Here is a 14655-nt window from a genome sequence, read left to right on the forward strand (position 1 = left end):
GGAGCTATGGTAATGCCACCTCACCATGGCAGCCCAAAAAGTCAACTGGCCAACAAGCCAGCGCGACTAACTGCCTCTGGTTTCCAAGGAAAGTATGGGTCAGGTTCTACCACGTAGAATGTGAAATAATACATATATTTAAATTATAGATACATAACTGCCTTAACTGCCTATAGATGCACAAATACATCAAGTGGCAATCCAACCCGTAGTTGACTCACGTCCCAGCGACGTTTCCGCTGAACCCGAAAGCATTTCAATCGGGGATTAAATTGGTGTCGCGGTCCAATGACTTTCCGAAGTCAGAGCCATCGTTTGCAGTGGTCTGGTGGCGCAGACGCAGTGTTTGCTAATTAGTCGGGCAGGCAAAAGTAGGTAAACCCATAGGATCACGTGCTTTCTATCACCTCTCTCTAACACAATGCACACACCCATCTCGCCGGCTTACAAACTCTCGTAGAACAAAGCCATGGCACCGAAGCTGTAAGAATCGAGGTGGTAAACGTTGCCCAGAGCTCGATCAGGCAACACAAGAAGCGACAACATGAACCTGTTGTGAGTTAATAAGCCATGAAGTGTTATTTTTAGTTTTTACCGACACATACTCCTCTTTTGTTAATATAGAAGGAATATTATACTGCTCCTGTTCACTCTGGTGGCTGCGAGTGCCTTGGAGGCCAATCTCACTTCGTGGCGACATCACAGACGGCAAAAGCGTTTCCTGATCTATCAGAATGGCGGTGTGATCAAGGTGGGACATCAAATATTTATTGAGTATTGATCGCTATACAATAATGTGTGTCACTACAGTTTGTTTCGGGTTGTGCATTTCCGGTTCCGTTAATGGAGAAAAAAGTGTGGCGCCAGTTGGTTTGGCTGATGAACTTTCACTATCAGTTCAATGAGCCGCAAACTCCAATCTACTGGTGGAATCTTTGGGATGGTTCCCGAAATCTCAAGGGACCTTTGACCCAACTAGCTCCTCCAACGATTCCAGCGCGCATCTTGGTGGATGAACCGCAGCTGTTGCTCTTCAAGTTCGCCGAGGGCTATATGAATCAGTTGGGTCAAAATGGTAGTGCCTGTCTGGAACGTTTAATCTGCGAGAATGGTCAGGTGGATGAGCATAGTGGACTCTACGCCCAGCTGCTACACAGGCTGTTAAGGTAAGTTGACTTCCACGTGAGCTCAAGCCATAGATAATCATATATAATCCTTTAGACCTCATCGAACGCTGGACGGGAGGTATTTGGATGCCTTCAGGATGGGTCGCCATGGCGTTGACTGTCGAAAAGCCTTTCCAGAGGCCCAGCACTGCGTTTTGGACGACTACATACACCTCCATGAGCGAGGACCGAAACAGAGTTTTCTTTAGCCGTAGAATTCGATTTCTCTTTGGACAAATGGCGCTGGCTGCCAGTAGTTCGATTACATTTACATGACATGTACAAAACTAATTAATGATAATTAAATGTAACTAAATAATTATATACAGCGTGTTCAGCTCAATTACTGCAGCTCTATTTGCCACTGGCCATCTGATCCGCCTCATCGTCGTCGTCATCATCCGACAGTCGCCAAGCCAGTTGGTAGTACTTCTTGTCATTGCTGGTCAACCAGAGGACTCCGCATCGATTGGTGCAGAAGTTGCAGGTGAAGAGCTGCTTGGACGTACTGCCACGCCTAAAAAGAGTAATTGATCATGATCAAAAAATACATCTAATGTTTTCATCCAGATCAAGTCCAATTGTAATACACAATTTTAAGAGGTAAAGCTACAATTTTCCGAAAATGGTTAAAGATTCCTAAGCTAAGAAAAAGATAGACTTCTCTTCGTAGACAGTCTTCACTGTACTTCTTGCGATTGTGATAGGTCCATTTCTCCTAATTAGAAAGCAGACCGGTTTCGGCGGTATCAAAACAATAACCACATGACAAGCGCCAAGCAAACATTAGCGTAACTCCAAACCCACCTTTTCACGACCATGAAGTAGTACGAGGTATACAGACATCTGGAGCAGGTGGAGTTCGTGCAGCGGGCGATGGGTCCATTGTTGATGTGGGAACTGATGTACGCTTCTGGCAGCAGTCGATGCATGGCGCCATTCTCGTAGACGGGCGTGAAGCGGTTCAGTGTCTGCAGAGCATGCAGACAGTCGTCGTACAGCGATACCCTATTGTCAGCCGACGGAACCGGAAATACTGTGCGAGTGCCCACCGGAAGCAGCAATCGGGTGCTGGTCTCTAGCTCGCGGACCCAAAACAGACCCTTGCGATGAACGGCGCTGGAAAGAGGATGTGATATAATGTAAGAAAAGGATGTTTTACAAAATAAGTTCTGCCTAAAATAAGTTATTCTTTTGCCTGCTACAGTTGAAAAGAAATCCCTTAGTCATGCTCAAAGGCAATCGGCCAGGAAAAGCGTAATGAAATACAAACAAATCGAATTTATTAAGACCCAAATTTGTTTACGAAACGGCTGCCAAATAAATCCATCAAATATTCAGCATAGCAGTACCAATTTTATCAGTTCGATTTTTGTTATAGCACCAGAGTTAGTAAAATTACTTACACGGGAGTATTTCGCTGGCGGTTGTCGTAAAAGTTTTGATAGAACCTCTCATAGACCATGGGTATGTAGTTGATAGCAGTGTTGTGGAAGATGCGCACATGGTTCATGAACTTGGAGAGAGCTGCCGGCAAGTAGACGAGCGCACAACCTGCCAACGAGAGAAGACATTATAGCGCTCCTCCACCATCACAGATCCGGATACCGTATACCGATGCCCGGGTTCACTTACGATCGGCGGCGAGGGACTGCAGCATGGGCAGGTTGGAGATGCGCTCGGGGATGTGGACCAGCGCCTCGTTGTCGCTCACATTCAGCTCGTTGAGGCGGACGCACTCGCTCAGCTGCACCGGCAGGCGGCGAAATTGGTTTTTGCCGATGTTCAGGTGCTCCAGATTGCGCAAACCACTGAGTTCTGCAAGCGGTTGAAGTGCATGGATTCCATTGTAGGAACTGTAAAGCATTCTACTCACCCACTGGAAGTTCGGTGAGCTGATTGCCCGACACATTCAGCTGCTGGAGACTCAAGAGGAGACCCAGTGTGGGGGGCAACTCCTTGAGCTCATTGTTGGATACGTCCAGGAACTCCAGGTTCTCCAGCATATAGATGTCCGCAGGCAGTTCACTCAGATTGTTGCCCGCCAGATGAATGAACTTCAGTGTGGTGATGTTCAGCAGCCATTTGGGTATCACCGAAATGAAGTTCTCCTTGAGATAGACCTCCTCGAGGTCCTCGTAGAGAAAGAGATCCATTGGCACATCCTTGAAATTCAGGTAGCTCCAGTGCAGAATCGTTTTGTTCATGTTGACGATGCCGTTGCAGTTACACAATTGTCTTATTTGCTTATAGTTTGGTCGTGTTTCAATTATATTTATTTGCGTCTCTACGCGGTCATGATCATCATTTGGCACCGCCACCCGCCAAACAAAAACTGCCACCGCCACCAGCGCCACCACAGCCACCCAGTGGCTCAGGCCCAGTGGCAGCACCACTAGAATCAGCAGCAACAGTTTGCTCTCCACCAAGAATCTCTATCTATCTTGGCTAAATTTGTCTCACTGGCCTGTCGCAATTTCTCGCGGTGGCGAGCACCATCGCCTCTGAATTTGATTTTCTTCTTACTTATTTATTGTTTCAATAACGAAACGAATCACCACCCATCATAGAGCCTTTCACTGACCAACGCGTCGTATACGTAATTCACTGAGTGCCCGAAAGTATACCGTTTCGTTTTGGAGGCGGTTAAATGCCTTCCGAGCTTTGGCACTGACATTGAATTTTCCTGGTGCATTGATTCGCCCTCCCCTTTTCGGGGCACTCACTTTTTGCTGCACTCAAGGTCGTTGCTGCAAGCCAAATGCAAAGGGCAAGCTTTCGAAGCTCTGTTGTTGCAAGAGCTTTGTGGCAAAAGAAAAGGGGTTATGGCAAGCATCCATAAAATCTATTTGGGAAAGTTTACTTGGTGGGAAAAACCAAGCTGAGCTTTCATCAATTTTTCGTAAAAGCCACTGACTTCATATTCATAGTACTTGAATGAGCAATGTTTGTACACCTAAAGCAAACATGTTTTAGCTTATTCATCTCAAATTCAATATTTCAATATTTCTGTGATTGTTATGTAATTGTAGTAAAATCATTGTAAAATAGAAAAAGCTAACTGTAGTTAGCCGGCGCGCCCAAATGGGCTGAATTAATAGAAAAGAAGGACACAAAGGGGCTCCAAGTTTCCCCGTATGCCTTAATAAATAAAAATTATTATTACTATTAAAAATATTTCAACAACCTCCATTTATGTATAAATAGTTTAATAAATTATATAACACATTCCATAATATTCTACACTCCCACTCAGTGGTTTCTCAATATCCATAGTTCCCATATCCGTAGTCGTAGCCATATCCATGATTATGATGATGGTGGTGGTGCTGGGGGTACGAATAGTATCCGTACGACAGAGGTGGTGGTGGCGGTGGAGGTGGTGGTGGAGGCGGTGGTATTCCGAATCCCACGCCAATTGGCAGCGGAAGAGGCAGTCCAACTACAACAGGTGTACCCATCGCTCCAGCAATGCCGAACAGCACAATTCCGAGAAGAGCGACTATAGCTTTCATGTTTCTTGCCAAGATTTCGCAACCGACTGAGCAACCTGAGGAGAAGCTATCTGCTTTTAAGCATTGTGAAGGTAGCGTTACGATTTTGGGAATTTCAATCACGGCGTGGACAAACAAATTAAATTCAATTTCACCTGCCGAAAGGTGCGAATTACCCCATGAGATGTATTTCCCCCGCAAAAGTTATTCACGCAGTCGTTTGAACTATTTTGCACATGAGTTTCGGGTTTGCTTAGTAAGTTATTATTTACCGAGCCCTTTTTAATACTAAATGTTTATTTTATAGTTTGCATTTATTTATTATTATTAAATTTTTAAATTGTTGAACAAATGTTCATATTCTTTGCGTCCTTTTTACATGTTTATCTTTCTACTAATGATGTTCGCTGTGGTAGTGAGGGTCGTGGTGAGGATCATCATGAGGATCGTAGTGCCGATAGAGATGATGATCGTGGTGCGGATCATAATGGGGATCGTGGTGGGGATCGTGGTGGGAATCGGCTCCAAAATGTGGCGTTGCAAAAGCGGCAGCAACGATGAGCAAAATTACGATGAGAGCGATTACTGCATTCATGATTCTGGTGGGAAGATTCAACAAACTAATGCACTTACTTCGGATGCATTGGCTTTTAAATCATTCGGGCAAGTGCTTTTTGGAAATTTCGTACCAAGATGGATAAACAGAGTCAAAAGTAATGTAAATATCAATAGCCTCTTTGCAAGGTGTTAATTGGTTTTAATATTTGGGGTATTTATTAAAGCTCTACACCGTTTATCACAAGTCTTAATAGGCATACAAAGTTCGTCGAATCCTTGGCATCTAGGCTCCTGATTTGACATTCACAGTCAGCTGCTTGAAGTCGCGATCGCTGAGCAGGCGCCATTTGTAGCCCAGGATTTGTGAGATCTCCCGCTCGACGGCTTCATAGGATCGGGAATTCCGCTTCAACCAGTTATAGAACTCATCGCTCCACTCCGGATGCCTTGGCCAATCGCAGCGCAGAATCACAGCGAATCGCCGCACGTGGAGATGCTGCAGATTCTTGGCCGTGTGTGCAATGAGCAAAAGCGTCGACGTGGAAACTTTCTCGCGTATGATCTGGGGGATAGAATAATAAGATGTTAATTGAGTGTCAATATTATTAAGAAAAGCACCCATTAGTCACCCATTTCCAAGCTTATTAATCTGAATTAGCTATTATTTAGGTATACCACATCATAATCCGTATAATATTCTGGTATATGTATATCAATTAAGAGAAAAAGTTGCTAAGGACTAAAATTACCTCAGCACTGAGATTTGATATGAGCATGTTCGAACTCACCAGAGTGTCAACATTGAAGCACTGACGGCACATCAGCAACATCAAACTGTCGATGCGACTGTGAAAAGGCTTGGGGCTGCAAAAGCGCGGCAGGAGCTCGTGTCCATAGATGGCCAGGGTGCTCCTATAGTGGTCCACCATGCGGACGAGCAGCTCGGCCCGTATCCGGGTCTGGGGTGCACAGTACGTGATGCTGTGGACAGGCGCCTCCGGCTGCATCACCACCTCGCCGTCCGTCAGATTCTCCAAACGCAGGTGAACGCGCAGGCGCGGATTGGTCTTCTTCACATTTCGCCAGGCCTTCACGCCGCAAGCACTTATCGTCAGGTGATTGGGGGTGTAGCAGTTTTGGAGCAGGTGCAGGTGGCGCAATTTGGTGTCCGCCAGCAGGGACAAAACGTCATCGTCTATGTTTTGGGGGGATATGGTGAGCACCTGTATCAAAATATTTGGCTTAGTTGTGTGTGAGTGTGGCAAGAAATGAAATTGAATCGCTGTCACCTGCAGATTGAGAAACAGACCCACATGCATGATGGGGCAATGCATTGTGGTCACATTCACCAGGTTGAGCACCCTCATTTTGGTGCAGCAGCTGCAAACGACTTCGTCCAGCAAGTGATTCGCCTCGTATCGTTCCAATACGAAGTCCACCAGCTTGAGTGTGTGAAGATCTGTCAATCGCAGGAGCAGCTCCTTTAGAACCCTCAGCAGTTGTCCTCCAGTGCCAAAGAGCTTAATTCCTTCAGGATCGTTGGGCTGTGACATATTGCAGGGAAAGTGGTAGACCAGTGTTCGTATACGACTTCCGATGCCAATGAACTGTGTATCTGGATTCACCTCTCTGCCCTAAAAAGGTTTAAAATTATATTATATTTTCTAATAAGAAGAATATTCTTATACCTTGTCAATGTTCCACGTTAGCATGGTCATGAACTGGAAGATGTTATTGAAACTGTGCCACGGTCGAAACTCTATTCCACGCACATATCTTCCGATTCTATTGAGGCAGAACTGGGTTCGCATGTGATCGAGACAAAACTGCCAGCCGGAATAGTAGTTGAACTTCGGCTTGGTCAGGGTGCGATCATCCACCAAAAAGTTATTCCAAACAGTTGGCAAATAGAAGGCTCTGTACCACTGCCGACAAACCTGGAAAAGTTCACAAAATGGGGAAACCTTAATTATAGTACTTGAAAGATTATATTTTTTATATGTATAAAATAATAATATTCCTATTAAATGTGGCCAAATACAGCTTTTCGTGCAGAGATCCCCATTGTAAATCAAGTAAGCTTTGAAAATGTTCAATCTTTTGGGATATCGAACAGCTGCTGCTTTTCTACTTTTTAAAGGTCACGCTGAGTTGAAGTAATGTAAACATAACGATTTTTTTCTAAAATATTTCGGTTGAAAGCATTAGGGAATATCTAAGTTAATAGAAATTGCTGATAGTCTAAAAAAAAAGTGGTATGCATCGGCCGGGAATCGAACCCGGGCCGCCCGCGTGGCAGGCGAGCATTCTACCACTGAACCACCGATGCTTGGTGAAGGGGTGGATTTCAAAATAACTCTAATTCTGGATAATCAGGCTTCAAAATTAATTGAACTCCTATAAAGATGTATCATGACTTTGTTCTATATTTAACGTGTATTTATTATAAGAATTTATTAAAAGAACGATCTCTAATTATGACCTCTGTTTTGTGCTATACTAGATTAATAATATATATATATAGCAGTTTTTGACTTTTTAGTTTTAGTGTATAATAAATAATTATTTATGTGATAAAGCAACTAGCTTATAACTATTGCGATATCTCAGCATACGCACCAGTCCAGCATAGTAGCGCTCTTTGGGGGTGAGGTAGGTAAAGATTTCCTCGAGCACCAGATCAGGCAGGTATCGCCAGTTGGACTCTATCATGTTTTCGGTGTCCTGGTCCTCATCCTCGTCCACATCTATGTAGCAAGCTGGATGATTTGGTGGGGAAAACTGGGATTATTCCGGTGACTGACTGGGGAGTCTGTGGCCTACCCTTCTCGTCTCCATCGATCTTCCAGCCCGCCTTTTGCATAACCTCCAGCTGGGCGCTGCTCTTCCGCCTCAGGCCCAATTCACTCATGTTTGTGTGGGACTATTGTTATTATTATTTTACGAATTTCCGAAATATTTACAACGCTTGCGACGGCACAGAACTATATGTACTCTAATTTTGAAATTTTGGGTTTTTTTTTTGGCACAGCCTGCGCTGACAGCTTCTTCTTGCTGTCGGTTTATTTTTATATAGTTGAATCGACCGACTGTCCGCTGCACTCGCAGTTGCGTCGCGTTTGGCCAGCGACTGTCTCCCGAATAGATTGGGATTCTTTCAGATTCGTTCAAATCGCACTGTTGGCTATTTTCGAAAAAAACTGAAAACTGAAAAACTGTTTTCAGTTCTCGCGCTCGAAATTGTTAGGTACACTCGTCTTCTCTTCGCAGCGCCTTCCGATTTATTTTGGTTATTATTTCTTTGTTGATGTCTGCTTGATGCTTGGAACTGCGCTCGAGATATGGCAACTGTTGTGATTTCGATTCTCTGTTGTTTTCGTTGGCCGATTTTAAAATTAGACACCGGCACTTTGGGCAAGGTCTTAGGGCCTCCGTTGCGTGGCACGGAACTGGGGCAACTTGTTGATGCCACCGCTGGCTGTTGAGGTGTAAATTATAAATAAACACTTGAGCTGTTTGGAACTGTGGTGATCTGATCGATCCGCGTTTCGTTGCATGTGCAGCTAAGTGTGCGTTTAGGCACGTGTTGTAATAAAAATAATGCACTGAGAGAACATTCGTTAGTTTTCAATGTTCTAATATTTCTCAGCTATTACTATGCCAAATTATTAAACAAAATCACCTTGCTTTTATTAAAGCATAACTATTTAAAAGACTCTTCTAAGCATTGGCTCAAATGTACAATCCTTACCTTTAGCAGTATAGAAACTGCTGTTAGCTACTTACCAATTCCGACGTTACCTTATTCTTTGCCTTTGACACTTGACCCCACTTTGCTGTTCAGTGGAAGGCGGAAGAAAATTCCATCGGCCACCAAACGATGCCAACGTCGTTTCCTCGATGATGCCACCAACTGAGCCAGTTGTTATCCCGTTTTCCGATTTTCCACTTGTCCACTTGTGCATTGTCATTTTCTCACACACACACACACCACAGCTCCGTGCTTACGTATACGTAATATGGCCAAGTTGGTCGAGTGTCCAGGTACACTTAGCGGAAACAGCTGTTTATGTTGATGGGTCCCCGCCAAGAAGAATGCAGCAAGGCATTTGGCCATTTTCCTGGCACCTGTTTGGCCCTACCATTCTACTTTTTATTCAGCGAAAACGACAGCGGCAACTTTTACGTATTGCAATTTCCTCTCTGCGTTGCATACTTTTAGGATAACGGAATTTTTCCGCGCCCAAGCACTTAAAAATATGTTGAATATTGAATGAGCCCAGCAGAGTGGCGGGAATGGGCATGGGATTTTTGGAGTCGTCTGACTGGGTGGAGGAGGAGGGGGAAGAGCTGAAACAATGCGCAGCAATACGGGCTTAATTAAAACAATTTTAAAACCAGTTAAAACACATACTCGCCGCTCGCCAAAATATGCACACACACATATGCACACAGCCAGCCGCTTGACAGTTGGAAAAGCGCCCTTCCGCCTTTGGTTTGCGAACACATCAAATATGACGGGCCGTACTGTGTTGGGTTGGGACGGCGACCAAAATGTTGCCATGCAAATTTAAATGTCAACAAAAACTTGCAGTTTAACCCAAAAACCTTATTTGTGTCTGCCGGCCAACCGGCCATCATCTCGTAGCGTTTTCCAGGGCTGCGAAATTGTTTGTAAACTCGATTTAATGGCTTGGGTGTGCAGCTGTTAGAGATGAGTGTGTGAGCTAGGTATTTGAAACGAACGATTACAAAATAAAAAACTATAAAAATGTGTTTTTTATTATATTAATAATTATCATATTAATCTTCCATTTAACTTAAAATTAAAAGCATTTTGTTAATCATAGCAAACACATTTATCTGATGGTATTTAGTCTTCATCCTTATACGGCCTGCAGCTAAAATATAATTTATTAAAACATTGAATTTATTATTGAAATATTATTTATAAAATAAGGTTGCCGACTTTTGTTTGACACCATTTAAATGAACATTAATCTTTGGATTTTTCCAGTGGAAATTATCTCTTTGGTTTTTTAAATGAGCCTTTTCTAATTTTCCTCATTGTTCTCGCACCTCTGGCACCGCATTTGTGGAAATCATGGGTCAGGCTAGCCGGTCGAAATATGCATATGGATATTCCGCCCTGCGTGCTGGTGGGTCGACGGCGGCTTAAACTGGGAAACAGGAAGTGGCTGGTTGGCTTGGCTAACCAAGCCGGCAGGAGGCGGCCAAACAAGTCCTGTTATTGTTGGTTCTGGCGTTTTGTTTTGCTGGCCTTGCTCAGGTGCATCGCACTGGCAGCTGTTTGGGGCCATTGTTTGGCCATCGGATGTTGCCAAGTTTCGGAATTTAATGTATAATTTTGTTGCATTTTAACCACTGCCCCGACCCGGTGTGACCCATTATGCCGCAATGCCACTCTGCCATGTGGTTATGTAAATTGTTGACTTCTGCTTGGGGGACATCACCAAGAAGCTTGATGTATGGCTTGACTGTGCATTTGTGAATTGCATTTTAATGGCTACTTGGAGGGCACTTCCTTTGGCTGTAAACGCATTACTGATCTTCGTTGAGTTCTTTGTTTTAAAAGGCAATTGGCAGAAGTAATGATTTGCCCTGTTTCTTAAGTGCTTGAAAATGATTTAAAGTCTTTGCTAAATTTTTTCAAAAAGGAGAAAAAAAGTATTATGCATCGGCCGGGAATCGAACCCGGGCCGCCCGCGTGGCAGGCGAGCATTCTACCACTGAACCACCGATGCTTGGTGAAAGTTGAGATGTCAAAATATTTCCACTTCATTTTGGTGCTTATCTTAACTATATAGTATAGATATTTCTTATCTGTATTTCAAATAATTTATATGTATACAAAAATAGATCCAATAAATTGACCAATTCATGCAATCCGTTTAGAATTTTCTATCTATATAGAGTATATTTACATGTTGAATCAAACTCAATTACTAATTCCTAAAGGAGTTTGTAAAAAGTTTTCTTACCTTCTACTGGGTCGAGATTACATTTGTTTGATCCGATTGCATACTTTTTTTTTTGGGAAGTTCGTTTTGTCCATTTTCCGGCAAACTTTGTGACAGCTCAAACTGCCTAAAATAACAATGAAATCCGAAAGCGCAGCTGCTGCTTATGCAAAGTTTTTGTGGTGAGTGGATAACTTAAAGCCCAAAAAGTTTGCATAAACATATAGGGCTCAATCACATCAGCAATTTCCATGGCCCTTTCAACTTCCGTCCCCGTCCCCGCTTCCGTTTTCGTTCTCTTTCCCATTTCAGTTTCATCCCGACTCGATTGTTCTGCCATTGTCACAGCAAGCAATTTTACTTGACAATAGTCATGCATTTTAATTGTGCAGCAGCTGCGGTTCATCGGAAGGAATTGGCCGCCCTCGAAATGGCGACTGCTAAACGCAGCAAATTGTGTGGCCATTAAAAAGTGGCGTATAAAATAGAAACTTTTTCCAAAAAATATTCTTTTATTTTTGCTGGCTGCGGGGGGTGTGGCAAAGCAATTATTTGTAAAATATTTATTTTGCAATTGAATTGAAAAAGTTTCTGCCTGTGGCAGTTGCCCCCAAAAAATGTATAGAAGGAGCAACTTTGGACCACTAATCAAATGAATAGGAATTAAGGCAGTGCCAGTGGAAAGAATATTTGCGCTGGCGTGTGGAAAACAATTAAGCTAAAATGGTTATTGCAATTTGAAAACAATTGTCAAATTATGCAAATTCCGTCTGATTGCCTCGAGTATTTTTCAACAGTCTACCCCCCACAAGTCCTTCCATGCTAACAAGGTAAACAAGCTTCAGACTTTTTCACCCCATCCGAATACCCCCCCCAAAAAACCATCCAGTTGAAACTCGGGTGGTGGCGAAAACTGCTCAAAGATTTATGGCGATGCCTCAAGTGTTTCTGGCGGGGATGGGAAAAAGTTTTGGGAGTGCGTCGCCAGCTTCCTTCGCGCTGTCAACTGCAAGGAGACTGCAATTTGCATAAAAATTCATTGGTTTGGCGGCAAGTTGACAAAAAAGGTAGAAACGGCAGAGCGCTAAAAGAATTATCCTTGCGATAACAAAATGTTAATACTCTCTTCGAAGAATATTTTAGTGAATTAGGCACTTTGAATTAATTGGAAAAGTTTTTTATATTTGTGGCTTGACTTGTCTTGTCTTCTTATTAATTTGAATATTTATTAATTGACTTGCATTTGCGGTGTCTGTGGTTTCACAATACAAATTGTATCTTGTATGTCATTTATTATTATTTATGAACATTAAGAAATGTTGATACCTAATTTAAATTGGCCACCAAATATAAGTTAGTGAGCAAAGTGCTAACAGGTATCTGGTGTGAAATTGCACTGCCCAGCCTCGACGAAACCTGTGAAACGCATAATGATCAGGATCAAAACATGTGCCACCAACTTCCCCGCAACATTTCCGTTACATTAACAAAGCGCCATTGTGTGGCACGAACGGCGGCAACAATAATGGCCAAGTCAGGGGACAGCTGCGAAAATGGCGCACACTCGCCGCTTTACAAGCTAAAACTAGGATATTTTTTTTTGTGCAAGGAGTCAACGAAACATACACATCCTGCCGCACACATACACACGGACACACACCCACACTCACACTATTTCCCTTTACCAGCATACCATGTACAGAGTGCGTGTGTATTTTTTGGTCAGTTTTGTAATTGAATCACGTTTTGTATTAAATAAACTTTTCAAATTATCGAAAAATTGACTTGCACTACAAACGGCGTCCTGCCTAGTTTAATTTACTTGTGTGTGCGTGCCCCACTCACACACAGCCAGCAGTGCGTGTGTGTTAACCATTAACATAAAAAAGAGCGACCCAACTGAACACCCTCTTCCCCCTCTTTACCTCGACTCGTTTTTGGTCGGTTTTTTATGCAAAACACTTGACAGCCTCATTAGTATTGAAACGGTCAAAGTTGTTCGAGCGCTCTCCCCTTCTCCCTCTCAAATGTTGCCGTCCTGTTTGCGCACTGACGCGTTCCCACATAAGTATGCTACGAAAATATCGTTAGGGATGGAAAAGGATAATGCATATCAAAGCTTATGAAATATCGAAATGTATGGATCTGGATTTCAGATTAACTTAATTTTTCAACATTTTTGTACTTTATAATTTTTAAGTTACACAACAAATATTTTAAAAATACATATTTTTCCGTTCTTTAATCAAAGTAAGCTGATAATGCGATGTTGCGCCAGCATTGGTAGCCGTTGTTGGTAATTTGTTCGACTTTACAAGCTTTCCATTATTGCACATGCATTTATTTGTGTTCCCGTTCTATCCTTTAATCCCATTGTTTGCGTATAATTGAGATAAAATGAGTTAACAAACAAATGGATTCATTTCTGTGATCACGTGCACTCCGATGCGTCCATGTCCATGCACTTGCTCACTTATTGGTCGCTCGGGCTGATGTACGTGTCCAACTGGCCAACTGGCCAACTGGCCACCAGACCATTGAGGCCAGCAAAAACCACGTTGGCAATACACAATACAACGTCCGAATTCCTTTCATAACATATTTTGCATGCAACGCTGCGTGTCCGGCAGAGCTTGGCGCCATCATTTTCACCCATGCAATGGCTGCTCCAGGTCGTCCGGGTCCCGCCGCCCCCCCCTTTTGGTGCCCCTCCCTCCGTTCCACCTTCAATTTGGCCCACACACTCGCGGGCCAACTTGTTTTCGCGCCATTTGCACGCGTCATGAATTTTTCATAAACATTTAAAGGGATTTCATTACATCGCCCACACACATGCAAACATCGGGAACTCACTTGACATGTTGAAATTCTTCGACTTGAAAAGTGTGTGTAAACAGTTGAACTTCTAAAAGTTTAATCCATTAAATAAATAAACTTTGAAAACTAAAAAAATTTTATTTTGCATAAAGGACACTTCAGTTTCTTTCTTCTTTTAATAGCTTTTTGTTAAAAACATGGATAAGGCATATATATCGTTTTGTGGTATTTCAATACATTACAGATTTGTAAAGCTTGGGAGAGTTATTTTATAGAATAATATACATTTTCCTGCAGTTCTTTATTTAGAAGTTTCCCTTTATAGAACTTGTCATACAAAGAGCAAGTAAATTAAAAATTTATTTTTTTTTACAACATGCGTTTTGATAGCCTCTTAGTCCGTTGTGTTTGTAGTGGTTGATGAGTGTCCTTCGTCCTGTTACCAGACTTTGAAAATCATCTTAACCTGAAATATAACAAATTAAATTTAGATCTAAGTAAATTTAAATTTGTATTTTTTTGTAAATTTTTTGAGAAAATAGCGTTTTGTTTGCCACTGACGTGTTTACCCAAAATGTTAGGGTAATTAAGAAATATTAAGCTTGCAAAAATTCGGCCTATAAATATAATTAAAATGCT

The 14655-nt window shown here is 42.6% G+C and overlaps 4 protein-coding genes and 2 non-coding genes across 7 annotated transcripts; 1 reads left to right on the forward strand and 5 right to left on the reverse strand.

Moving 5' to 3' along the window:
* Positions 1-6: 6 nt before the first annotated feature.
* On the forward strand, positions 7-1375 carry LOC120444707. Its single transcript, XM_039624580.1, has 5 exons — positions 7-92; positions 150-555; positions 625-751; positions 811-1166; positions 1222-1375. The coding sequence occupies exons 2-5, from the start codon at positions 545-547 to the stop codon at positions 1373-1375; spliced, it is 648 nt and encodes a 215-aa protein (XP_039480514.1). The 5' UTR covers positions 7-92; positions 150-544.
* On the reverse strand, positions 1324-3782 carry LOC120444706 (leucine-rich repeat-containing protein 18). 2 transcript variants are annotated; one of them, XM_039624579.2, is made up of 6 exons: positions 3043-3782; positions 2802-2984; positions 2573-2720; positions 1974-2285; positions 1514-1683; positions 1324-1453 (listed from the first exon to the last, which is right to left on the reverse strand). In XM_039624579.2, the coding sequence occupies exons 1-5, from the start codon at positions 3371-3373 to the stop codon at positions 1521-1523; spliced, it is 1137 nt and encodes a 378-aa protein (XP_039480513.1). In that variant the 5' UTR covers positions 3374-3782; the 3' UTR covers positions 1324-1453; positions 1514-1520. The 2 variants fall into 2 exon arrangements, with proteins under 2 accessions (XP_039480513.1, XP_039480511.1); XM_039624577.2 differs by having other exon boundaries at positions 1378-1683.
* Positions 3783-4358: 576 nt separating this feature from the next.
* Positions 4359-4708, reverse strand: LOC120445998 (vitelline membrane protein 15a-3). The gene has a single exon (XM_039626732.1). It carries the CDS (start codon positions 4679-4681, stop codon positions 4430-4432), a length of 252 nt encoding a protein of 83 aa, XP_039482666.1. The 5' UTR covers positions 4682-4708; the 3' UTR covers positions 4359-4429.
* Positions 4709-5411: 703 nt separating this feature from the next.
* LOC120446537 (F-box only protein 39) lies at positions 5412-8357 on the reverse strand. Its single transcript, XM_039627553.2, has 6 exons — positions 8042-8357; positions 7838-7977; positions 6907-7155; positions 6508-6852; positions 6007-6441; positions 5412-5780 (listed from the first exon to the last, which is right to left on the reverse strand). Exons 1-6 carry the CDS (start codon positions 8127-8129, stop codon positions 5502-5504), a joined length of 1536 nt encoding a protein of 511 aa, XP_039483487.1. The 5' UTR covers positions 8130-8357; the 3' UTR covers positions 5412-5501.
* Trnag-gcc lies at positions 7477-7547 on the reverse strand. The gene has a single exon. It is a non-coding gene; the product is annotated as a tRNA-Gly (tRNA).
* A 2555-nt stretch (positions 8358-10912) lies between the features above and the next one.
* Trnag-gcc lies at positions 10913-10983 on the reverse strand. The gene has a single exon. It is a non-coding gene; the product is annotated as a tRNA-Gly (tRNA).
* Between the last annotated feature and the right edge of the window lie 3672 nt (positions 10984-14655).

The sequence above is a fragment of the Drosophila santomea genome, chromosome 2R (assembly GCF_016746245.2).
Source record: "Drosophila santomea strain STO CAGO 1482 chromosome 2R, Prin_Dsan_1.1, whole genome shotgun sequence".
In the NCBI taxonomy this organism is placed as follows: domain Eukaryota; kingdom Metazoa; phylum Arthropoda; class Insecta; order Diptera; family Drosophilidae; genus Drosophila; species Drosophila santomea.